The 25,769-nt window shown below is 38.9% G+C and overlaps 1 protein-coding gene across 2 annotated transcripts in view; it reads left to right on the top strand.

Annotated features, from left to right (window-relative positions):
• HECW2 (HECT, C2 and WW domain containing E3 ubiquitin protein ligase 2) overlaps nt 1-25,769 on the top strand; it is a 361,561-nt gene that overhangs the window by 206,974 nt on the left and 128,818 nt on the right. For both annotated transcript variants that reach the window (XM_034654885.1, XM_019797411.2), the window contains 5 exons: nt 1,216-1,323; nt 9,062-9,156; nt 14,450-14,525; nt 18,639-18,808; nt 21,234-21,376. In XM_034654885.1, the coding sequence (XP_034510776.1) occupies nt 1,216-1,323; nt 9,062-9,156; nt 14,450-14,525; nt 18,639-18,808; nt 21,234-21,376 (592 nt within the window). The remainder of the gene's footprint in view (nt 1-1,215; nt 1,324-9,061; nt 9,157-14,449; nt 14,526-18,638; nt 18,809-21,233; nt 21,377-25,769) is intronic.

The following is a 25,769-nucleotide window of genomic DNA, read 5'->3' as shown; positions in this document are numbered from 1 at the left end:
GTGGCTTATCAGCATGATGAAAATAGTGGGCTCCCAGAACAGACAGAAACCTCTCAGGGCTGGATTATCTGACCCCTCGCTCTGGCCCACTTTCAATTTCTTTCATGCTCCAGTGGCATGAAAAAAAGGGGAGGGGGCAGTTTTTCTTCTCAGGACAATTCCCTTGAGCTTGGGACCTTTTCTTCATCTTTCCTTTCTTTCAGTGTCGCTCTTACTTCACGTCTAGCTCATCCCAGCTCTCAGTTAAAGTGTGTCCTTCATCTTTCCTCCTGCAAGAGGGATTTGAGGAGACAGTGAAGCACATCTGACTTAAGAGCCAATAACACTTTACACATTTTCACGTACCTATCAAACTCTGAATGCTCTTCTTTTTAGTTGTATTTCCTATTCTAGGCCCTAGGACAGAGCTTCAGACCAGTGTGATGTGGGCAAATGATAGACGATGACCTTCGGCCTTTGGGGTGGTGGGGCAGAGCCTGGCGCCACCGGAGCATCCCTGCTGCCATTTTAAGTTATAAGCGTCTCTTTCGTTTATCCCAGTGCGCCCTACAAATATTACCGCTTTCTGTGTGCCAGGAGGTCAGGAAGCTTGGAAAATGCTGCTTTCAGGCCTAATCTGGCCACTGTCCTTTCTATCCATACAAAACACTCTCTTCTTTTTTTGTATTGTTCGAGATTTATGCCTTTGGCCTTTTGTGAAAAATGATCCTAGCAGACGTGACTTGGCTGATGGCTCCTGAACACTGTTCGTGGCAAACCTGTACTGTGGCTTCACTCATTTTCATAGCTTAAGATTCCTTTTTTTCATCCGATTTTGAGTTCTGCTATGTTCTCCAAGCTTTGCTCTTCCTTTCTTTTTTATATAGAATTTTACAGATGGGAGCGCACCAGCTCCTTTCTTACCTATCAGCTCACCGCTGATGCTGCAGCAATTGTATCCTTTTTCTTTCCAGTTTTGTCTTTTGGTGACATTGCTTAACCAGGCCAAGCCCAGAAATGCCAACTTCTTTTAGCCCCCTCACCAGTTCTCCCGTATCAATGCAAGTGCAGAAATGCAGGGTAATAATCTGCCGGGAGCTGGTCATTCATAATGGTGTTCATTAATATTTCCCCCTTTGTCTTTTCTTCCCTTTATTTTAGAACTTTCATTAGTCTTTGAGCTAAGGAAGGACGCATAGGTTGTAATTAAGCTGAAAAGTGTTTGGTTTTTTTCAGATGAGAATTCTCCAGCCAACTTCTGGGATTCTAAAAACAGGGGTGTGACTGGAACCCAAAAAGGGCAAATCGTATGGAGAATTGAGCCTGGGCCCTATTTCATGGAACGTAAGTACGAAGCGAGAAATAGAAGTTTGTTACTGAACATTCTATAAATAAATGGAAACCTAGGGAGTCTTTTCTGAATTTATTATAAAAGTTTTTGGCTCTGATTTACATATTTATGCCATGTGTCTTCAAACTGGGAAATACATTGTTTTAGAAAATGCTCATTAGAGAATGTTCACATATTTTGAAAAAGGAGTATGTAAATATATATGTGTGTATGTATATACACATGCATATTACATATACCTTGCAAATGCATAATATATAAAGCATGTATGGTTATTTTAATACATTACACATTTTATATACCCTTGTACCTACATTTGTAATTAATATTTATTATATTGATTGCAGGGAGCAGAAATAATAATTCAAGATTTCAGTTAATTTAAGAATTTTATTAACCTATAGAATACTTTGCTATTATTTTTCCCAGCAGCAATAACTATTGCATTTGGGTCCTGGTCTTCACAATTAGGTGAGAGAGTCTGGGCATACTACCCTGAAGGTCAGTTTTAAGAATCAGAAATTGGCTGCAGATAGCCATTACCCAGTTGACCTGATGTTGTATTTATTTGTAAATAGAAATGCTTATACATAGTATGTGGTTCACAGAAATATCTCATTCCTTTTTATTTAGGGTGAAGGGGAGTACTTATATTTGCCACTAGTACTATTAAGAACATAGTATATACATTTTTGTGGAATAGATAGAAGTATGAATGAATACGTGATTTACTGGGTGGTTCAAATTAACTTTTACATTTGGAGAATTCTTCATTAATGTAGAAAAATGGGCTATTTAAAATTTTTCTGAGTTGTTTAGTTTGTGTAAGAATTAAGTTTTCTATCTTCAAGAGATTTAATATAAGAGAGTATGTGTGTGAATGTTAGTACCGAATATCTCTGTCTGGAGGAATGTTATCCTTTATACCTTGTTCTAGTATTTAATAGAAATAAGCTTGACATTGAAGCTAGGAATTGGGGATGAAGAAAAGAGTAGGGTTTTTTGTTGTTGTTGTTTTATTTTCTCCTCTAAATTCCACCTTAATTCTGCACATACAAAATTGGAGATATTGTGTTAAATGAATGTAAAACTGGAAATATGCAGTAATTTTTTTTAAGGACTGAGAAAAGTCGTGTATGTTGAAATCCAAGACAGTGAATGAGAATTACAGAAAGATTTGGCTTTAGAATAAAGTTTATCTTCATTAATCAGAATGAGGGCCCCTCCAACACACATCCCTATCCTTTCAATGTACAAACTTCAGGTGGTATTTATATGAGTGCCTCGTAGCGTAGCCTGTGTCTTTTAGACACCATTTTTTACCCCATATCTGGCTACAGCAGACCTAAGGGGATTTCCTAGCATAATGAGGTTGTGCTTGAACCGCAGGAGCTGATGGCATGGAACTTATAAAAAATTGGGGGGGGCAGTTTAGACAGCTTCTATATTTTCAATGAATGATCTTGAAAACTTATGACATTTAAAAACTTTTGCTTTCATCTACAGAAAGAAAATTTATCTTTAGCTCATCAGAAGTTCAGGCAAAATAAAATTCTGTGAACATTGACCTAAGTTCATGGGCAAACTTATATTTGAGCGCTGTCTAAGCTATTTCTGAATGTAAAGATGGCTTTAGTTTGTCTAGATAAAGCCCCAGAGGAGGCAGGCAGCCCAGACTTACATTATTACAGGGCCTGCTTAAATGAATTTGAAGGAGAAAGACGGGTTTAATTTTGGGAGGACGACCTTCCTAGGCACTGGGCAGGAGGATCAGCTTCCTCGGCGCCTACTTGTCCTAAGACTGTCAGAGTCCCCCGATGAGCTTATGCTGGCAGAAACTGAGTGGGTCATCTTTGCAGGATGCAGCTTGAGTTTGCAAATTTAAGAGGCTTCCAAGTTGTCTTGTCAGGCTCGGGTGTCTCTGTTATTCTGTAGTCTCAGGTAGACTATGGTCATTTATTTATTCATTCATTCAGACCTTCTTTTGTTGTTCCTTTATTCCTTCTATTCATCTGTCCATCTGTCTCTCCCCAGCCACGATGAGGTATTTATTAAGTGCCAACTTTGTGCCACATGCTCTTCTAGGAGCTCACTAAATCCTGGATCTATGAATGAGCTCGGAAATGGTAAACGTCATTGCTATGTGCTAAACTGCCTCGTGATCATTGAGAATAATATCAGAATTTTGGTATTTGTATAAATGATACAGTGTTTTCACATATCTTATCTGTCTTAGCCCTGGGAAGTGGGGCAGGATGAGGAAACCGAGCATCAGAGATGTAAGTGGCTTGTGTCCATCAGAGCCTTGTCCCTGATTGGTGCTCAGATTAATTAATATGCTTTCCAGGATGCAGTGCCTTGCCAAAACAGAAACTTTATGGATTGCTTCTTTGGGCCAGTGCAGGAGGTGGGTGGCCTGGGCCTCTTATTTGTACTGTCAGATTCTTCGCTCTGTGTCCATTCCCAAGCCCCTTCCCGCCAACATCAGAATGAACTTTTTTTCCCTTGGATGGAGATTTGGTGCTTTTTATTTTCCACTCTCATACTTTAAGTTTGGAATCCTGTTCATCCTCTAATCCTATTAGGTTTCTGCTACATCCACACTGATACTGTCTGTCTTTGATTTTCATGATTGTGTATCTGAGCTTTAGCAGAGGAGGGCTAGGCTGTTCAGGCTCTGTTGGCCCTTGTTAAAGAGAAGACAACTTGCAGTAACGTATAAATGATAAGTTCACCTGTCGGTGGAAATGTGGGCAGATTTCCTCAAAAGCATAAGGATTAGAATGTATTTACTTTTTCTAGTTTGTGGCCTCTGAATAAAAGATCCTGTGAATAAGAATCATAATATGAAGGATACAATAAAAGCACACAGGGCAATGGTTAAAATCATGTTTTAAAATAAATTGCAGTTAGCTTTATTTTTTAAAGATTATTCTTTTTTAAAAAAGATTTTATGTATTTGAGAGAGAGTGAGAGAGCACAAGCGGGGGGGGGGTGGCTTGGGGGGAGCAGCAGAGGGAGGAGAAGCAGGCCCCCCACTGAGCAGGGAGCCTGATGCTGGGCTCCATCCCAGGACCCTGGGGTCATGACCTGAGCCGAAGGCAGACGCTTAACTGACTGAGCCACCCAGGCTCCCCTAAAGATTATTCTTTTTAAATAAAAATGCTTGAGGGAAGGACATTTCCATTCCATCCACGTTATGGTTCAAAATATTCGACTTCTAGAAAGTTGGGAAAAATGCAGACTTTCTAAATAAGAAAAAATTATTAATGGCTGCCTAAGTGAATCTTGTAGCTATTTAAGGTGATGGACGAGATCCCAGTCTTTGAAACAAAACCATTTCTTATAGGACGTGGCCTGTAGAATCTTTTTTCAGAGAAAGCTTGAAACGGAGTTTCATACTAATGCCCAGAGTTCATGTAGATGAGTTGAGATTGCTTTTAAAAAGCACTGGGTATTATACGCAACTAATGAATCGTTGAACACCGCATCAAAAACTAATGATGTGCTATATACTGGCTAACTGAACATAATAAAAAAAAGAATAAAGGAAATGCCGTAATTGCATCAAAAAATAATTTTTGAATAGGTAGTGTACAGAAAGAGTATAATGTTTAAGATACAAAAGGTGAAAGTGAGTATCTCCTCAACTTCATGCCCCAGTCATCAGAGTCCCCTTCCTGAAGACAACCACTTTTAAGTTTCACTTGATCTATCTGGAAATATCTTACTCAGATACCAACTCAGAAACAGAATGATTGCTTTAAAAATGTGATGTCGGAATCACGCAGTTACAGAACCCCTTTACTTAGGAGCATGGTTAGACGCCTAAACACCGCTCAGGGTCCCTTCCACCTCCCCTCCCCACAATACAAAGCCGAGGTGACGTCTGGCCTGGATCCTCCTCCCATCTGTGGAGGTGATGAAGCTGGCCCGCTGGTGCTCTGGGAGATGTCTTCATTTGTGTTTATGAAAATTAGTAAGTTAAACATTTAAAAATAAAGGGGCTTTTTTGACTTGTCAGCATCTAAATAGGGGCTGCCAAATCTCTGTTGCAGGAGCTTTATAAATGAAAGTATCCTGAAGACTCCTGAAAGGCGCCAAGATATATTTCTGTAATTCATGACTGGCTTCAGCCATTCAAGGGGGACCTCAGAGAGAGGAAGATGCCATTTGGGTGGTACTTTGTTCCTTCCTTCTTTTTTTTTTTTTTTAAGATTTTATTTATTTATTGGACAGAGATAGAGACAGCCAGCGAGATAGGGAACACAAGCAGGGGGAGTGGGAGAGGAAGAAGCAGGCTCACAGCAGAGGAGCCTGATGTGGGGCTCGATCCCATAACGCTGGGATCACTCCCCGAGCCGAAGGCAGACGCTTAACTGCTGTGCCACCCAGGCGCCCCTGTTCCTTCCTTCTGAGGCTAGAGTGGGCCCAACCAATGATAGGTCCTCAGAGTTTAATGTGGGAGGCCTCACCCTTCTCCTGGCCTGCTGCCCTCTGAGGCAACATGCTTTTAATAAGTGGATTTTTGGGGAGAAAATACTTTCTTTTTATAGTCTGAAGGAATACATGCACGCGCGCACGCACACACACACAGGCACACATACATCTATTTCCACAATTTGAGGCCAAAGGGAGGACGTGTTGGCTGCCACATCGGGCTGTGGAGAAAACGTTCTTGGGGAGATGGGGTCATTCATCGCTCCTCAGTCCAGCATCTCGCCTGCCTGTGCGCGGGGCAGTCTGGCCCCACGGGCGGTGGGCTCCTCCCTTATCTGGTGCCCCATCAGCATTCCTGTGTTCACTTTTACCTGTGTGTGTCTCTACTTCTCAGAAGTAGCTTTTTGTTTTCCTCTTGCAGTTCATGGTCACAAATGGTAGCTAAAGTAGAAGCCTGGGGCGCCTGGGTGGCACAGCGGTTGGGCGTCTGCCTTCGGCTCAGGGCGTGATCCCGGCGTTACGGGATCGAGCCCCCACATCAGGCTCCTCTGCTATGAGCCTGCTTCTTCCTCTCCCACTCCCCTGCTTGTGTTCCCTCTCTCGCTGGCTGTCTCTATCTCCGTCGAAAAAATTTAAAAAAAAAAATCTTTAAAAAAAAAAAAAAAAGTAGAAGCGTGAATGCAAGCTCCTTTTCTACCATGTGGAGTATTCTTCTAGGTTACCTCTTCCCACAACTAAAATGTTCAAGCGCATCGATCAGAATGCTGCTCTCTCTTTCCTCTCTCTCACTCAGAGCGGATGTTGATTGGCTACACCATTTTTTAAATCTTGAGTGACCTCATAAAGCACTAACTGATATTTGAAGAGGAACGCTCCCCCTCAGCATGGAGCATTGCTGTATTTTTAAGGGACAGAACTGGTGTTCTGCTGAAGGAACCGTCTTGTTTCAATCCAGATGCAAATAACTAGAGATTTTATTATAGCAAGGAATAAATAATACCTGGAATGCGTTCACTAGCAAAGCTGGCCGGGCTGTCAACATACTACAAAAATAAGCTTTTTTTTGGGGGGGGGTGTCTCATAGTCTGTTACCTACCTGACTCTTAAAACCTTACAAAAGAGGAGATTGAATCCTAACTTGAGAGGGAGTTAGGGAAAGATGTCTTATGAAAGCGCACTTCTCTTTATGGAGAAATGAGCTGCTCACTCACTTACCATTGATTTGATTTATGAGGGGCTGCTGCAGGCGAATTCACAGACTGCTGGTTGCTAGCATTTTGAGTGGGATACTAATGAGCTCATGCCTGCAGAATTCAGTCCTCAGGCATGTCACTGAGCTGGTTCTGCTTTGGCAGGCTCTGTGCATGGGGCCTCGCTTTCTTCTTATAGAATACATGCTATTGGTCTTGGAAGAAAGCAAGTGGGAGAGGAAGGTTTGCTCTGATCTATACAGCTGTTATTATTTCAGTAATAACTAAAAGCTTGTGTTCACGTTTGGGAAAGTCATTTGCAAAGGTGTTCCCGGGCAAATGAAGTAATAGAATTCTTGTGTAGGTCATCTTGCTGTTCCTCCAATCCAGCGTGCTCATTCCTGCTTCCCTTTTGCCACTCCTCACTCCTAACTCTCTCTGCTCCATTTTTCTCATCTGTAAGTTTGAGTCCAGACCAATTTGTTCTGTGAGGCCTTTCCAACTCCACTGTCTGTGTCCTCACTAATCTTTTCTATGGTCTCTACACTGCTACCTTGCTGCTTTTTCTTTTGAGTGCTTGTCTTTTGTATTTTGTCCTGCCTGTAATTGTCATCCTACAGCTACACTATAAAACACCTGCTAGACCAGAACCCTTTTTTTGATTCCCTTGCACTGTCTGGCATGTATTGTGATGGGTACATGGTAAAAATCTTTTGCTCCATGGTGCTAAATACATTGTGAATCATGGCACTGTGTTATCATATATAACACTCAATATTTTACCCCATGATAGAGTTAATATTTTGAGCTTTAGTGTTTTGTCATTGATAGGAAAATATGCTATTGTATTCCTGTATGTCATATTTTTAATCCTATATAAATTTCTAGACGAGGCTTTTTCTTCAGTCATTTTATTTTTCTCTTAAAATAGGCAAAGCAAATACTCTGTAGGAAGCCGTTGGGTACAGTCAGGAGAGTCAGTGGACTCTTAACTTCCTTGGGGAAGTACATCTAGTGGCCCCACTTTAATAACCCAGGTGGCTCATTTGAGAGAGGAGCTCCACTCCTGTAGGCTGGGACTCTTCCCTGCGCCCTGCCCATCAGCATCATTGCCCGTATTACACGACACCTTGGGAAAAGGGCATCTTACAGTGACATAGCAGTGACTCAGATGCTCTGTATATGGAGAAATTCTGGAGGCTGTGGGTTCTCTCTTTGACATTTTGGCTTCATGGTCTTTGAAATTGTCATTACTTTCAAAAATCAGTAACTGACATTTGTATTGCTTTTTATCAAGCTCAGATTGTACACACACACACACACACACACACACACACACACACACCTCTGGGGAGAGATATAGTTCCACAGAAATCCTTATCTATCTATCTTTCTTTCTTTCTATCTATCCATTTATATCTATATCTATATATCTCTATGCCAGTGGTTCCTAAATTTGATCTCTGCCTAGTGACTGCATTGAAGCCACTTGGAAAATTAAAATACAGAGTCCTTATCACCGCACAGTCTACTACAGTATTCTTTTTTACTTTGTTAGACTGCTTTTTTTGCTATTTCCATTGACAGCGGCAGTCTGTCTGTATTGTAGAGGTTAGGAGTGAACGCTTTGGAATTGGACGGATTGGGTTTGAGTTCTGATTCTGTCATCTCCTGTGTGCTTGACCTTCTGCAAGCCTCAGCACTTCTCCTGTAGTATGGGGACAGGCACCTCTGCCTCCCCAGGTTGAAGTGAGGATTAAACAAGAACACGAGCAGAGATGATCACGGGGTCTGGCATGCGGTGGACTACCTCGGTAAGAGGTGGCTAGCTCAATTCTTAGCCCTACACTATACATGTTATGGTGTGTCGTTTTCGTGCATTATCTTTCTCATATATTTGGGATGTTCTTAAAAAAAAGTCAGAGGACCATATAAAATCAGATAGGAGCTGGTATCCTTTGTTTCTCTGATTGGAAAAGAAGGGATCATTCAGAGTCGTGAGCAAGATTTTCTGAGAGGTGATATGACGGATTTCTTCAGCTAATTCCTAAATGACTTGTTTCACTGTTTAAAGTATTGTTTTTCTCCAATCGATTTGCAGCGGAGATAAAAATCTGTTTTAAATACTACCACGGCATTAGTGGAGCCCTTCGCGCCACGACCCCCTGCATTACCGTGAAGAACCCGGCTGTGATGGTGAGTGCCCCTCATTTTCAGCTTCCTCAGGAGGTCCCTAGGGCCTGGGTTTCTATTTTTGCCTGTGCAGCTCTGACAGGGTTATGGGGAACAATGAAAAAGGAAACGCATAATAGCATGGGCACCCGTTTTAGGAAAGGAAATAACTTACACACTGGCTTACCTGGATCCATAATACAAATCAGTGGAAAAATCTGATTTGATTTATAACAACTCTGCAAATAGTCAACTCTTCAGAGAACCCATTCAGGAAGCAAGTAAGTGAGTACCTCATCAAACTCAGTCTTAAACTTGATCTACATTTAATCTAGGTGACTGGTTGGGAGGAGATGGTGGCATTGCATCTTATGTGAGTTTAATTTACATGATTTCAACGAGTAAAAAGGAAAAGTAACAATTTAAATCGTGTGTGATTCTACCTGCCAGTTAACTGAGCAAGCTTTCACCCCAAAGAGTGTAAGATGGGGATCACGTGTGTGCTGTTCCCTCAGGAGGTCTGAGCACAAGATCTCTTCATGCTGAGTTGGGCTCTAGTGCCTAAATACACCACACATTTTTGGTATAGCATGGCCACTCGATGGAATTCAGTCTCTTCACCAGGTCTTCAAGTGAAGAGATACCTAATTTAGTTTTGGGGGAAACTGGTTGTGTTGGACTTTTGAAGGAAAGAATGTCCATTTGCAACATGGTACTTTCCAAAGGATTACTTTTTACAGTTTTGTGATTTTTCACTCCACTGACTAACTAGAATCTAACAGATTTGCAATATGTACTCCATTGTACATGGGTGGTTGGGTTCAGATGGTTTGGGGAAATTCTTAGAGTCTAAGATATGTAAAGCATTGTAGTTTCTATAAGCCATTAATAGAAACCAGGCCATGAAAGTATAGAAGAAAAATATTGACTCCCACAATATAGAATCTTAGTAACAGAGTGTGTGTGTATGTTGTGTGTGTGTGTGTGTGTGTGTGTGTGTGTGTGTGTGTGTGTGTTGTGTGTATGTAAGCATTTATAGATGCATGCATTTTTGGAAATAGGCAAGTGGCCATGTTGACTCCCTGATATTCAGAAAGTAATCTCTGCAGGTGGTATTTTAAAATTGTCCATACCCACCAATGTGGTATCATGAAGTCTTTCCTTTTCATTTATTCATTCAAACAAATATTCACTGGGTACCTGCTAAGTACCAAGCATTGCACCCACCACCAGGGATGACATGATAAGCCAGACCTGGTCCTTGCTCTCCCATCTGGTGGGGACAAGAGGCATCAAGTAAATTAAATTACGTTTATTTGAGTGATAATTACTATGAAGGGGAGTAAAATGGGACCATGACAGCATATACTAGCAGGATTTATCCTGATCAAGTAGGTCTTGGAAGTCTTCCTTGAAGATGTGTTTACAGGACGATCTGAAGGATGAGTAGGAGTTACTTAGGTCAAGAGGGGGAGGGAAGAGCATTTCAGACAGTAGGAATAGTATGTGTAAAATCTTCAGTATCTAAATATTCTTCTCACATTTGAATTATATTTGAGTTCCCATGCAGTAAACATTGTTTAGAATTTAAAAGAATTTTGAAGGTCACAAGGAGAATAACAATGATTGATTACAAAATCTGCCATGTCACATACTAAGGACTGGAATATACTTTAATTAATATTCTAAAAGGAAAAACTATAAAACTGGAAAAGTGAGTTTTTTGAATAATAAAACCTTTGAAAGATTAATTTTATATGAAATCAGATAGTAGCTTCCAAACATGATTTTCTAGATTCAGATTTTCTTAGACTTGAGCAGTTTCAGTGATCAGATATCATCGAAGACAGCAGGACTTCCCTCCAAAAACATTGATCTCGTTCCATTGATTTTGCATTGAGATTACTCTGTCAAAGCCTATGAATAGTTTGGAGATAATTAATTTGCTTCAGACAGGTTTTAGAGAACCTTAAAAGCTTCCCAGATACAACTCTGGCCATCAGAACAGAATATTTTGGTTCAAAGACTGACTGATGAAATTGATGGTCAATAGATTTCTGACCCAGCTAAGACAATTGGGTCTGTATCCAAAACTGGAAGACTGTGCCACATGGACATCTCATGAAGCTGTGTTTCTATCACAGCATGATGGCCACCTTGTTACATGACATGCGTCTAGTTATTGTGACTCGTTGACAGCACTGACATTTACAAAGCTCTTTAGTTTCATTATTCCATGACCATATGCGAAGAACAGTCCATTGGAAGAAATAACGGAGCAACTCTGTAGGGAAGGAAATGAGCTGTCATCCTCATCTTATGGCCTCCTCTATCATATATCCTTTTGCAATGAATCAGGGATTAAAAAATTAAGTTGTGTCTTTTCTGTCATTTGCACTTTGACGTCATTGTCATTCATCAGAGTACACAGCGATATGTGTCTCAGGCACTTGGAACAGGAAATCCTCTGGCTTCAGGGACAGATAAAGGCTAGCATCACTCACTACCACGTATTGTTCCAACACTTGATTGTCGGTGTTCCTTCTGGGTTTTCCTGGAATGAATCTATGGAGTGAGTTTACTTAAAAACCTCTCTCTAAACATTGAGTGCAGATGTGTTTCTTATCACTGATGTCCCTATATCTAGCGACAATGTTTGGTCTTTCCTGACTTTATTATCATGAATGATAAAATTGAATTCTTCAAGTATTATTTCAGATGAGTATTTGCCACGGTTGTAGTAAAGGACACAATCTGTGAATTCTGGGAGAATTGTTTCACATTAGCCTTTTGTCAGACGTGGTTTATGTTTTTAAAATGAGAATTTGAAGGCATTTTCTTGTGTTTCTATAATAGCTTATAACATTTTAGATAGGTTTTAGTGAAGACAAACCATGAGCCTTTTCCATCTCATTTAACTCACTGAGCATTGGTGTGGCCTAGCGGGAAGAGATATCATGTTTTTGGAGGGAACACATTTCATTGGGCAGTGTGGTCCATTTGAAGTGAGGCTACTACGGTTTACCGATGTCTGGCTGTGCCCGGACTTGGTGGGGCACGTTGCTGAGTGTGTGTCTCAGTAGCATCTTACTACCTCACTCTCTTCATCACTCAATAGCCCAGGGTTGTGTGTGGTGAAAGCAGTATGAGACAGTGACAGCCATCATTTATCTGGTCAGCTTGCTGCTCTCTCTGTTCCAGGTAAGCTGGGGATGATGAGTCAGAGGGGAACAACACGATATAATAAACCATACGTACTTGTTGAGAGCCAACCCAGAATTATCAAGTAGTTGGTTTTATGGATGAGATGAAATGAGGATACGTGTATGGTACCCTAGTATATTGCAGATGACATTTGAAAAATTAAGAATCAGTTAAGTGCTCTACAAAATAGTTTTGAATAAGATACAGGAAGTAGAGAAGGAAGTAGAAATTTGTATTTCAATATTTGAATTTCAAAATTTGAATGGAATTTATTTTAAAGTTGCTCAGCTTTGCTTGGATTAGTGAAAGTTTTATCTTTTATTAGTGTATGATTTTTTAAAATTGAAGTATAATTAACAGACTGTTATTATTAGTTTAGGTGTACAATACAATGATTCAACAATTCTATACATTACTCAGTGCTCATTATGATACGTGTACTCTTTAATCCCCATCACCTGTTTCACCCATCCCCCCACCCATCTCTCCCCTGGTAACGACAAGTTTGTTCTCTGTACTATGAGTCTGTTTTTTTTTTTTTTTAAATCTTTTTTTGTTGTTGTTTGTTCATTTATTTTGTTTCTTAAATTCCATACATGAGTAAAATCATGTGGTGTTTATCTTTCTCTAACTTATTTCACTTAGCATTATATTCTCTACTCCAACCCTGTTGTTGCAAAGGGCAAGATTTCAATTTTTTTTTTTTTTTTTTTGGCTAATGTTCCACTGTGTATATGCACCACATCTTCTTCTTCTTCTTTTTTTTAAAGATTTTATTTATTTATTCGACAGAGATAGAGACAGCCAGCGAGAGAGGAAACACAAGCAGGGGGAGTGGGAGAGGAAGAAGCAGGCTCATAGTGGAGGAGCCTGATGTGGGGCTCGATCCCAGGAGTCTGGGATCATGCCCTGAACCAAAGGCAGACGCTTAACTGCTGCGCCACCCAGGCGCCCCAACACCACATCTTCTTTATCCATTCATCTGTCAGTGGATACTTGGGCTGCTTCCGTATCTTGGCTATTATTAGTAATGCTGCAATAAACGTAGGGGTGCATGTACCTTTTCAAGTTAGTGTATTGTTTTCCCTGGGTAAATACCCAATAGTGTAATTACTGGATCATATGATAATTCTGTTATTAATTTTTTGAAGAACCCACATACTGTTTTCCACAATGGCTGCACCAGTTTGCATTTGGTAGTGCATGATTTTTAAAGGAGTAAGGGAGTGCTGCAAAGATTCAGTGCAAAGGTCTAATCTGAAGTTTAGAATTAATATGTGGTTTTTATTTCCTAACTATTCAAAATATATTCTGCCTTCACTTCTGTCTCTTATAGTATTGTGGACTCCTTTTTTAGAGAAATGGGAAACTTTTTTTTTTTTTTAGCATACTATAAATTGAGCACTAATTGTACATAAATTGAGAGAAAGGCTAGATCTGCTATGTGGTCCATAAATGACTGGTTTCAAGTGAGATATAATTTACTTGAAAGCTTTTAGGAAAACTTTTACAATACAATAACCAGTACAACAGCATTGCAAACTCTTGTCATTGCTAATTATCATACCACGTGCCATGTACCTGCAGCACAATAAAATAGGAGTCTACAAGGACAATGGGGCAGCCACGTGGTCACTCAGAAATATTTGGCAAGAGAGGATAATTCTGCGTTTATGTGGATGAGCTTGATATCGATCACCTGTTTAGTTTATTCTAAGTTTTCCTAAGAAATCTAAAGGAGTTCGGTGTTGGTTTGTAACTTAAAGGAATATTTTAATACGGTAATAGCAATATAAGTGCATTTACTACATATCAACTATATTCTTATCAAAGAAATAAAAGGACGTGAAGTAGGTTGATTCATATCCCAGGGAATTTAGAAGTTTGTATTGGTTTCATTTGGGGTAAAGATTAAATTGAGGTATGACTGTCTCATCTCTGGGAATATGTGTTTATGTCTCGATTCCAAGATTTATAGCATATGAAAAAGCATATACTACAATGCATCTTTGACACAAAAAATCATCATATTTGCAAATATATGTGGCTTCTTAAGAAAGTTGAGTACCAAACTACACCTGTAAAACTTCCAATACATGCTTTTCCTCTGCAGATGGGGGCAGAAGGCATGGAAGGAGGTGCTTCTGGAAATCAGCATTCTCGGAAACTAGTTAGCTTTACTTTGTCAGGTAAGGATGTCTTTAAACATGATGTCCAGTTTGAAAGTATATCATTTCAAAGGCATGAATGGTCATTTTTGTCTATAGATTCTCATGTATGATATATGAACTAGTTATTTATATTTTTTGGTAATATTTCTGGAAATTCAAGTATATTTCTTACTATTAGATTATTAATATAAACATGGATACTATTTCTTCCACCAAGTTTTCTAGTGATAGACAGACTATAACTATGGATAGTTACTTTAAAAGGACACTGTAATGTAATACGTGCTCACCCCACTGTAGAACTTTGATTATTGAAAACGAGGTGTGCTTAGCTCATCCAGAGGAAGGAAAAAGTTGGGGACTAGAAAAAATAAGCCAAAGGATGCTCCTATTTCTGTGGAGAAATACACATGGAAGTTGGAAAACTGATGAGACCATTTTTTGTTTATTTTCTGGTTAGTGAAATACTCTAATTGCTGATATGTTTATGAAAAAAAACACTGCTTTTCAGATTGTGAGTTGGAATTAATTTGTGTTTTCTAAGTTTAATTTAGTTGAAACCAGTGGTTTTAAAAAAAAGAATAGGAAAAATCAGAGTTTTATACTAAAGGGAAATATTTTTTCATAGAACATCAGTTTAGACAAACTGAAAACTTTCACACAAAAAAAGTGCACGCACCTATGCATGGGTGTACTGGATTTCAGAGTAAACAAGATTTCGTATGTAGGTCACGGTCGAAAATATTTGAAAGCTACTGATTTAAAAAAAATATAATTGACACTTATAAAGTCAAGATTTGCACTAAGAAAATCAGTATTTGAAATGGACTTTTAAAACGGACAACTGTGCTACGATATATACAAAATGCAGTCTAACAGATGTCTCCACTGTAAGATGTTTTGTTTTCATTTTTCCGTGGGTGCAGTGCTTCTGAAATTTAAATTAGATTCACTTTTCTCGGCTGCAAAAACTGTTGTGAATGAAAATTGACTTTCTCAAGAGTGAGAGAAAGCTGATCTTGAAGACAGACATTTCCATGGTGCATAATTACCACCTTTGATGAAGTGTGTCCATTAGTTCAGTGCTGGCCTTGGCCTTCAGAGTGTCCATTTCTGTTCTAGTATGTTCCTTCTGCCCACGTGAGGTTGCTCACTGTGAAAGCCTTTTTTTGCTTTGATCCTCCAGTCAATCTCAGAAGTTGTGAACTGGTGGCTTATGCTTCAAATTTAGCCAATAGGTATGTTTGTTTGGACCCCCCAGGGTTTAAAACGTATCTAGGTTTTTAGAAGGGCAGTTAAAAGTACCACTGTCAGTGCTACTACTCCCCTGCTCCCCATTATCTGTGTGTCCCCTGAAAACATTTATTTGGCTGTACTTTAGAACTTCATAGTCCCAAGTGGCTGCAGGTACAGAAAAACTTCAATTATAGGTAGGGAACAAGTAGCCAACCTCTGTGCTTCAGAAAATTTAGAGTTTGACCATCCCATGGTTTTCTTAGTTTAGAAGCATTGCCCTAAGCTTTCAAGTGATCAATATCATTCTAAATCTGATATACACATATCAGTTTTGACTCGAGGGAGTGCTAATTAACTCCCCATAGGAGCATGACCATCCCGAAGCTGAAAATCACAGGACATTTTCCTAAAAAGTGGGAAATCAGCTTTGGGACACCACCAAATGCTGCTTCTTTAAATATAATTTCCTCCAACATCCCACCTCAATACATATGGTAGCTGGCTACTTTATAACTGTTTTATTTCCTAAGGTATTGTCAGATATTTGCAGATGGTGTACAAAATTGGCTAAAAATTATAGAAAATGAAAGCAATTCTGTAATGGTAATTTTGAAAAATTAACCCAGTTATAGCATGTTGACAGTGGATGGTAATATTTATCCAAGAGCATTTGCACTCTGTGGGATGGCTACTTGCCTATGTTCTACTCCCGATTATCTATGGGAAGTAGGGACACGAGTAATTGAATTCTACATCTAAAACAAAAACTGTGTTTTGTTGAATATCTTCATCCTCTTCTTCAAATAAAACTTTAAACTAGGATATTTAACATGTCATACCTTTGTGACTTTGACTTTGTGACTTCTTTTTTGGTCTCTGAGGTTATGCGGACACTTATGAGAAATAAAATATATAAAAGACAAAAGGGAGAAGCATGAGCAGGAATGCAATGGACAAGGGGACTGAATAATCAGATTACAAATAATTGGTAGTTTCTTATATTTATTAATGAAGATTTATTTGTACAGTGTTCCTTGTGGCAAAATTTGGAATGAGGGTTATTTAATAGTGACATCTTTCATCACAGTGGCTTAATCTTCTGATGGGAGGTTTTTGTTCAAAGGAATGCTTTGCATGAATAATTTAGCTCCGTCAGGCTTTGTGGCAGCCATTGCTGTACGTGGTAGTCCTCATTGGCTGCAAAGAACTCCCTTCTTTAGGAGTAGATTTAATATCTAAAGAATATTATTATTCCGTCTTTGAGTCTGAGGTAAGCATAATCAAGAAAGATAAGAAAATAAATATGCAAATTGTGTTTTTCTCTTAAAGCTGTTTTATGCTAAATAAAGCCAAGCAAAAACATGTAGCATTATTAAATGGGTAGTAAAAGGCAGATGCTGTATTAATAATGACTCCATAGCTTGTGAAGTGCCGGGAGTGGGGGCTGTAAGGCTAATGAGCTCACAGAGGCTTCTCTGAAGTGCCTGTCTTGTTCCTTACCCCTCTTTCCCTTCTGCCACTGGTTTTCAGATCAAACCTCTTACTGTATTTCATGGCAGCGTCCTTAATATGAATTTTTCAACCCTTGCCGACATATTAAATTGCGTCCTCTGCTGCCAGTCAGTTGTCCTCAGACAACATGCTAGGCCACAAGTTCTTGTCGGCCATGGGTGAGCCTTCTCCAGGCAGCACTCCCTAAAGAATATGGTCCTATGGGCAACCCCAGGCCAGTTCTGTCCTACGAAGAAAGACTGACTGTTTCAAGAGTGGTCTTGAGGGGCGCCTCAGTGGCTCGGTTGGTGGGGCGTCTGACTACTGATCTCAGCTCAGGTCTTGATCTCAGAGTCGTACGTTCAGGCCCCATGTTGGGCCCAGCGTGGAGTCCACATTTAAAAAAAAAATGAATGGGCTTGAATAGGGTGACTCAGGTGACCTCCTATGATTTAGGGTCACCATAAATTACTGATCTGGGTAATCCAAAGGTCTCCAAAGCTTCGGAGGCATCTGCAGAATTTCTCTCTGGACCAGGGTTCAGCACCTCCCTAGGCTGATCTCAGTGTCATCAAGTTACTTAGAAACAGTCTATTATTACAGGAGCTTTGAAGATCATTTAGCTCTCAGGCCAATCTTACTCACACTAATATTCTCAGAAAGGTGTTGAGGACTCAGCGGATCTGGGTTTATTGCCTGGCATGTTTGTATCCCTTAGCCTGACTCCTTTTAAAAGTATCAGTCTCTTCACTTACCAGAGTTTAGCCAGAAATTTTAGCAGCTCACCTAGTGTGACATAACAGCTGGTGAATCTAAGATGAGTTCTGGGACAGTCATCAAATATGTAAGTTCCTAAACAGTAACCTCATAATTACTTAATACAGCAGGTGACATTCAAATTTTAGAAATATTTCTGGTCTCCTTTTCCCTCCCACATTCATTACATTTGTGGAGTATATATGACATTTTAAATGTGGTATGACCAAATGTGTGCTCTGAAGTTTTTCCTCCAATTAGACATAGCTCTATAATTTCATATATGTATGTAGAAGATTTAATTTTTCTCTCATGAAAGAACATACTAGCATTCTTTTTTAAAAAATAAATTGTTGCCTAATAATTTTTTCCACGATATTGTTTGAAATGCTGGTTGCCAAACCATGTGAAGATGCACGTGTTAGAATCAAGATGATTCCCAGGAAAAGTCAGTTTAGGTATGTAAGGTGATGGTAAATGTTTGGCTTCATTTTGGCAGCCTGTCAGGAGACCTCCCCCTCTGTTGGAATTAGTCATAACTCACTTGTCCTCACTTACCTAAGCGATCATAGTGTGAGTAACTTTGTTATTGTTTTGCTGTTGTTTACCCCCTCTCTTCCCCTCCCTCCCTCCTCTCTTTATTTCAAGATCTTAGAGCAGTTGGGCTAAAGAAAGGGATGTTCTTCAATCCTGACCCTTATCTTAAGATGTCCATTCAGCCAGGGAAGAAGAGCAGTTTCCCCACCTGTGCCCACCATGGGCAGGAGAGAAGGTCTACTATCATCAGTAACACCACCAATCCAATTTGGCACCGAGAGGTAAGATGATCCTGAGGTCTTCTATTTGACAGTTAGGAAGGTGGCCAAGTCCATCTCTGTTCTGTGTATCATTGAGCTGTTTATGAGCATGGCAAGATGACTGAGGAGTCTTGGGGCTCTGTTAGCAAGAGAGTTCGATGAGAATAAATTAGTTCCTTGTGGCCAAGGCCAGGTGTAGGGCAAAGTGAGTGAGGTCCTTACCTCGGGTGCATGACTTAAGGGGGCCAAAAGACTCAATCATCAAAATTAATATTTTAATGAAATATTTTTAAGAAAATCAATATCAATGCAAAAAATTCATGATGAACAAATATTAAAATTTTAAGTAAGGACAGGGTCAGTAACAGTGCCTTGTAGAGCCATATTAGAGCCTGAGGCAGAAGGAAAAGTCAGCGACACCAATCCTGTTTTTATTTAAAATTTTTATGTTTTTGCACCTGAAACTAATACAATACTGTATGTCAACTAACTGGAATTAAAATAAAAACTTTAAAAGCCCACCCAATTTTTATCTTTTGTTCTAGTATATATTCAGTACAAATTAAGAGAATTTCTCTCCCTATGGGCTTTGGTAAATGTTTTTTTTTGGATTTCTAGATTTTGGTTAATTAAATAAGCCATCCAAGTCATCCTGAGTGAAGCCAGATTGTTGATATGTTGATGATATACTTTAGAGTTTCTCACAGCTATGTTATGCTGCCTGTCATCTTAGTGCACAGCATCACTGAAATCAAGCAAAGGGTTTTCTCATTAGAATTGGGGAAAGTCAAAGAATGAACAGAGACATTGTTTCTCATCTAGTGAACAGAGTATGAACTCTCCCACCATTTCTCAGAGATCCAAGACATGTTTCACCTATTAGTGTTAGATTAGAGAGTTTCTGGGTAAACCTTCATTGGCATAGGAGATATATAATTAATCAGATCTTTCCCTAAATGTTTAATGACAACAATATGTTCTAACAGTTCTGTAGAAATATTTCACTGGGGCGGGAGATAATTCAGGAAACGAATCAGAAAAAAGGTATGGCTATTTGAGACTTGCCAGCACAGCAAGATGTTTCTCCTGAGTTCTTATGGTTATTTAAATGCATTAAATACTGCATGTATTCTTAAACCTGGTTTAAAAAACTACTTATGATCTCCAAATAGTAAAAAACTCTTAAAGGCACAACACTTAATTTAACATATTTAGAAGCCTAGAAGACATAACAGGCATCTCACTATGAGCTCTAGAAGGAACATAGTGGATATAGTAATGTTACTAGCAATAATTTTCATCTCCTAACATTTTATATTTACAAAGTTCTTAACCATGTTATCAGCGTATGCCTAATAAGGGGACATAAAAGATGAGATCATCATCTCTCCATTTTGATGATTAAGAAGCTGAAGCTTGAAGTGTTTATGTAACTAGCTGCTCAGAGGCAGAGACAGTGCTTAAACTCAGCTCTCTTATTCTCAGCAAGTGCCTTTTCCATTCAGCAGATTACTAGACTACATGGCCCTTGGCAGAACTTTAACTGTTACGACTAAATAAACTTAGTGGTGCCTAAGTGTAAAACTGGCTGCACCATTCACATCTCTGTGGTTGAGTGGATAATGTCCGGGAAGGGGCGAAATGGTTCGGGTTAGATTCCAGCCCCGTCACTTCCTTACCCCGAGATGCTCGTCCTTGAAAATGTTATCTTTGTAAGAATAACATGAAGGTAATATATGTGAAAGTCTTTGTAAATGCATAAAGCTTTTTATATTTATTTTATATTCTTATTAATATCCAATCTGATTTTCTCCAATGGCATTCCTAAGCAAAACAACAAAGCTTAACGTTAACTTCATATTTTTATTTTTCTGTCCCAGAAGAAATGACCCCGTGTGCCTTTTAAATTAAGTACTTTCCAGTTAAACATTGTTTCAGTCTCATATTTATCGGAGAAACCACAGTATTCTGTACATGTTCATACTTTATCCACTAAGTGAAAGAGTATTTTAACCTGTACAACTTCAGAATCCCATGGGATGAGGAATTAAAATTGCTATTAATCAGACACAGCAATAATTCAAAACCATCCTGTAACAGGATATTAAATTCCAAAGAATTGAGATACGATAAATGTAGTAAGTACTAAAATTGTATTGTGCACAATTTAATATTTGATAGCATCTCCTGAAGCTGTTGAACCAGGAAGGGCTGAATGACTGAAAGGGCTTCTTTTGCCAGGCAGATCCTTAACTGATGCCTTGTAATCACTGTGAGTGCTAATGATTCTAAATGAGGAGAGGGTGGACAATGGCTGCAGATATTTCTAGCAATGTGGACTCTAAGTCATTAGGATTTAAGAGGCACCATTTTCTATAATAATGACATGATATAATTTTATACTGTCTTTCTTGTGAATCAACGCGTTATGTGTTTTTGTTTTCAGAAATATTCCTTTTTTGCACTTCTTACTGATGTCTTAGAAATTGAAATTAAAGACAAATTTGCCAAGAGCCGTCCCATCATCAAGCGTTTTCTGGGGAAACTAACCATTCCAGTCCAGAGATTGTTGGAGCGGCAAGCGATTGGGTAATTAGCCCCCACATGTAGGGATCTTACTGAGATTAGTTTGTACATAAGCATCTGAAATGAAACTTTGTAGTCCTAGAACTTTTCTTACTGAGAAGTGGTAAGATAATTCTTTTAAAAGTGAAAGTGTTTGTATACTCATTAAACTGTGCAGGACCAAAGCACTTTGTTTTCATTATATACCTTCTTTTTTTTTTCTTTTTTCTACCTATCTTCCCTGAGATGTGCCTACCATTAGCATTTCAGCGTAAAAAGTCATAGTACTCAATTGTTTTTGAGTATATTGAAATCTTTCAGTGAAAGTCTCTCCGAGAGCAGGATTCTACTGTCAGGTTGACAGCTCCCTTATCCTAATTAATCCCGCCCAGACAACTTGCTCTTCCTGAAAAACAAAACCACCTTCTTTTAGGGCCATTTAAAACAAGATCTTGATGCATAGAAGGTATTACCACAGAGCTCTTAGACCTATACATTCATTCAGACAACTAAAGTTTACTCATTGAGGGAATTTTAAAATGTGATTTGATGCCTGTTTTCTTTCTGTGAGCTTTTTGTAAGTTGTGAATAAACTAATTAAGAAATCATAACATCCCTTATCGTAAATGGTGTATGTATTTTTACAAGGTCGTTTCCAGCAAACTCAGTACCGCTGCTGGTCTGAGGTAGCACTGAGGGTGCTGTTTTGGTATCTTTTTCATTGTAGGAGAACATTATGAACATATGGCGGTGATAATAGTAATAGTGGTAGTGGTGGTGGTGGTGGTGGTGCCACCATCTTGTTTTGTGTCTTCTTCACCGTGAGAAACCATGAACAGAGCAGATGGTGGTGGTCGTAGTCGCAGTGGCAGCAGAAGGAGTAACAGTAGTAGCAGCAATAGTAATAAATAAAAGTGAACAGACAAAAAAGATGCCAAGAGCTTATTCTATGTCAGGGGTTAAGTACATTACTCTGATTAGCCCATGTAACTTTCTCAACATCTCTGGGAGATAAGCAGAGTGATTATACCCATTTCCGAGATGAGGAATCTGAGGCTAGCAAGCAAGAGCTGGAGCTGGGATTTGAGTGCAGATTAGTCTGCTCTAGAATCCTGGCTTCTGTGCAACACTTCAAGGACGGGCAGCAATGGGTTATTATTTCAGCTAACTAAGGAAAGTCGATCATTCATAGTCACTCTGCAACTAACGAACTGTTCTGTTTTGGCAAGTCATAATTTACTTGGGCATTCCTCATCTGAAAAATACAGAGTTTAGACCAGCTGAACTCGAAGGACCCTTCAAAATCTGAAACTAAGTGATTGTAATGGATTCTAATTCTCTGGTCGTCAGAGACGATGGAATCTGTGGTCAAGCCAGCACACATGAAGTAGGAATATTATACTGAAATCTAGCAACCTAGTTTATCTGATAAAAGCTAGGAAATCACAATTACTTCTTCTGGTAGAGATCCTATACATTAGGGAGTTTTTAAAGTTATTTTTAGGATTTATGGAAAGTGAAAGATTTTAAAGAGTAAGAATTAACTTTAGTAAATACAGTGTATCTGTCATTTAATTTATATAATTATCATATAATTTACAGAATATATAAGACACATGATAAAAGTGTGAATTTATTTACACCAGTAGGAATGATCAGGGCAAAATAAAACCTTTTCAGTGTGTGAAACTGTTGTTGACTTGCTGGCTTTTCATTTAGTCTTTCAAACAACTGGACACTTGGGGGAATGGCCAGTCATGAATTGATGTGTATTAGAAGGAAGTCCAGCATGAACTTACAAAATAGTAGAATTATGAAGTATTTCTGTATAAGCGTATTAAAGACATTGCCTGATACAGATACTTGGGGATTTGCTTTATTAGATAAGAATGATACCACATATTGGTATATCAGCTATTAACACCTAAATATATATTCCTGATCTGATTATTGCTTTCCATCAAGTAATTGATTCACCTGGAAAAGTACTGGGTTTTCATTACTTAGATGTTTGGTAGATTGCAGCCCTCTGTAGTAGTTGAGGTTTTATGGAGTGTGGTTTTGTAGGATGAGCTAGAACTCCTTACTAATTCCCTATTTTGAGAGCATTTGTTTGAATGTGACATTTTTCAGAAGAGTGGCCCACGTTTCTCCAAATACACATCACTTTCCTATGCTTTGTCAGTACCTCTGATTATATTAGAGAGAGAATGCCCCAGGTAGTGAGAGTACTTTGATACTTAATCATCATAATTGTGTATCATAATAATATATAAGATATTATTCACAATAATTTATCACAGCAAGAAGCAGGATGAGTCAGATGAGATTAGGTAAGAACAAGGAGGCACAAAGATTAAAAAAAAAAACACCCTAAAGCCCAAAAATAAACAAAAGAAAAATAAAGAAAGATATATTTTTAAAAACTCAAAATAAATAAAAACAGAAAGGAAGGAAGGAAAGAAAGAAGGAAGAAAGGGAGAAAGAAAAGAAAAGAAAGAAAGTAGGTGACACCTCTGATAGGCACTCAACAAAGGGTGAAACAAACCCTTGACTTAGAATCTCTGAATAGGAGGATTTCCTGTATTTATAGATTGAGTAGTTGAATTGAGTATCTGGCTACTTCGGTTCATAAACAGCACTAACACCTGTTAAAATTCTTCTTTCCAAGTAAAAAATCTCATTTGTTAATTAATTTATTCAACAAATATGCATGTATACATATATAGTGTCTACTGAATGTGAAGCACGGTGTTCGGTATTGGGGATATGACAGTGAGCAAAACAGATGGATGCAGTTCTTTTCTTACAATTCCTACGAAACATTTATTTCCTAGCTAATATCCATTACTTTTATAAATCGTCCATTATCAACACCAACACTTTACTTTTATGGGCTGAGGAAGAGAAGATGAGGATAAATGTATTTTTAACAAAGAAATGAAGGTTTTATTATTCTAGGACTTAATGTCCAAAGAGATGGGTGAGAAACCACAAGGTTGAGGACAGGCCATGTAATTTGCTGCTAGGTTCATGCCTTAGTGGGCAAAGATCAGGCACCTCTGTGTGTTAGGTGCTGTCTAAATTCTGGGAAGACAGTGGTAAGAGAAAGAAAAAGACGCCTCTCTATTATGCAGATTATAGCCATTATATAATGTTACTTGAACACTTTAATGTAAAAGTAGCATAACTGTCTAGTAGTAAAATGCCTGTATATTCCTTTGCATAAAAGATTTTTTTAAAATACCAGTTTAAGTAGGTAAGGCATTATTAGAATAGCAGTCACATTTAGATGAGCCATGAGTAAATTATGGCATTAAAATGCATGCTAGAGATGGCAGCATGGTGACAGCAGAGCAGGGACTTCCGCGTCAGATGAATCTGTGTTCTAATCCCGTTGTGTCACTCAGTTCTTATGTCTGGCCCTGGCCAAGTCACTCACCCTCCCTACGCCATGGTGTCGTCCTCTAGAAAATAGAGCTGCCACCTGCCTCCCAGGGGGGCTGAGAGATGGTGCAGGCAAAGCCCTCAGCAGAGTGTGCGTGGCACATGTGAAGTGCTCACACTGGGAGACAAAAGCATTTTAAAAGCATCCATCGGGATGAAATCTATTACAATGTTTGTAGGAAAGAAAAGAAAAAGAAGAAAATACAGTTTTAAGAAACTCTTGCTAAGAAGTCAGAAAGATCCCTAAGAACTGATCCGGGTTTTTACAGTCATATGTGTTCTTTTAAAGGGATGACATCTATTTGGAATTGTCCTGAGAAGGTAGAGACAGACAAATGAAACAGTGACGCGCGTTAATAATAAATAGACAGGGGCTCCAAGCTGCACAGTGGTGCAAATAATAGGCAAAGGCATTATTTTCCTTCTGAAGTTGCCAGTAGAGGGCAGTGTGAGAGCAGAGATGGTGTGATTTCGTACTATCCCTTTTTTAAAAATTTAATTTAGTTTTATTATGTTATGTTCATCACTATACATCATTAGTTTCTGATGTAGTGTTCCATGATTCATTGTTTGCGTGTAACACCCAGTGCTCCATGCAATATGTGTCCTCCTTAATACTCATCCCCAGGCTAGCCCATCCCCCCACCCACCTTCCCTCTGAAAACCTCAGCTTGTTTCCAATAGTCCATAGCCTTTCATGGTTTGTCGCCCCCTTTGATTCCCCCCTTCATTTTTCCTTTCCTTCTCCTAAAGTCCTCCATGCTATTCCTTATGTTCCACATATAAGTGAAAACATATGATAATTGTCTTTCTCTGCTTGACTTATTTCACTTAGCATAATCCCCTTCAGTTCCATCCATGTCGATGCAAATGGTAGGTTATTAATCCTTTCTGATGGCTGAGTAATATTCCATTATATATATAGACCACATCTTCTTTATCCATTCATCTGTTGAAGGGCATCTTGGCT

The sequence above is a fragment of the Ailuropoda melanoleuca genome, chromosome 2 (genome assembly GCF_002007445.2).
Source record: "Ailuropoda melanoleuca isolate Jingjing chromosome 2, ASM200744v2, whole genome shotgun sequence".
Classification (NCBI taxonomy): domain Eukaryota; kingdom Metazoa; phylum Chordata; class Mammalia; order Carnivora; family Ursidae; genus Ailuropoda; species Ailuropoda melanoleuca.
This window is presented reverse-complemented; position numbering and strand designations above follow the sequence as displayed.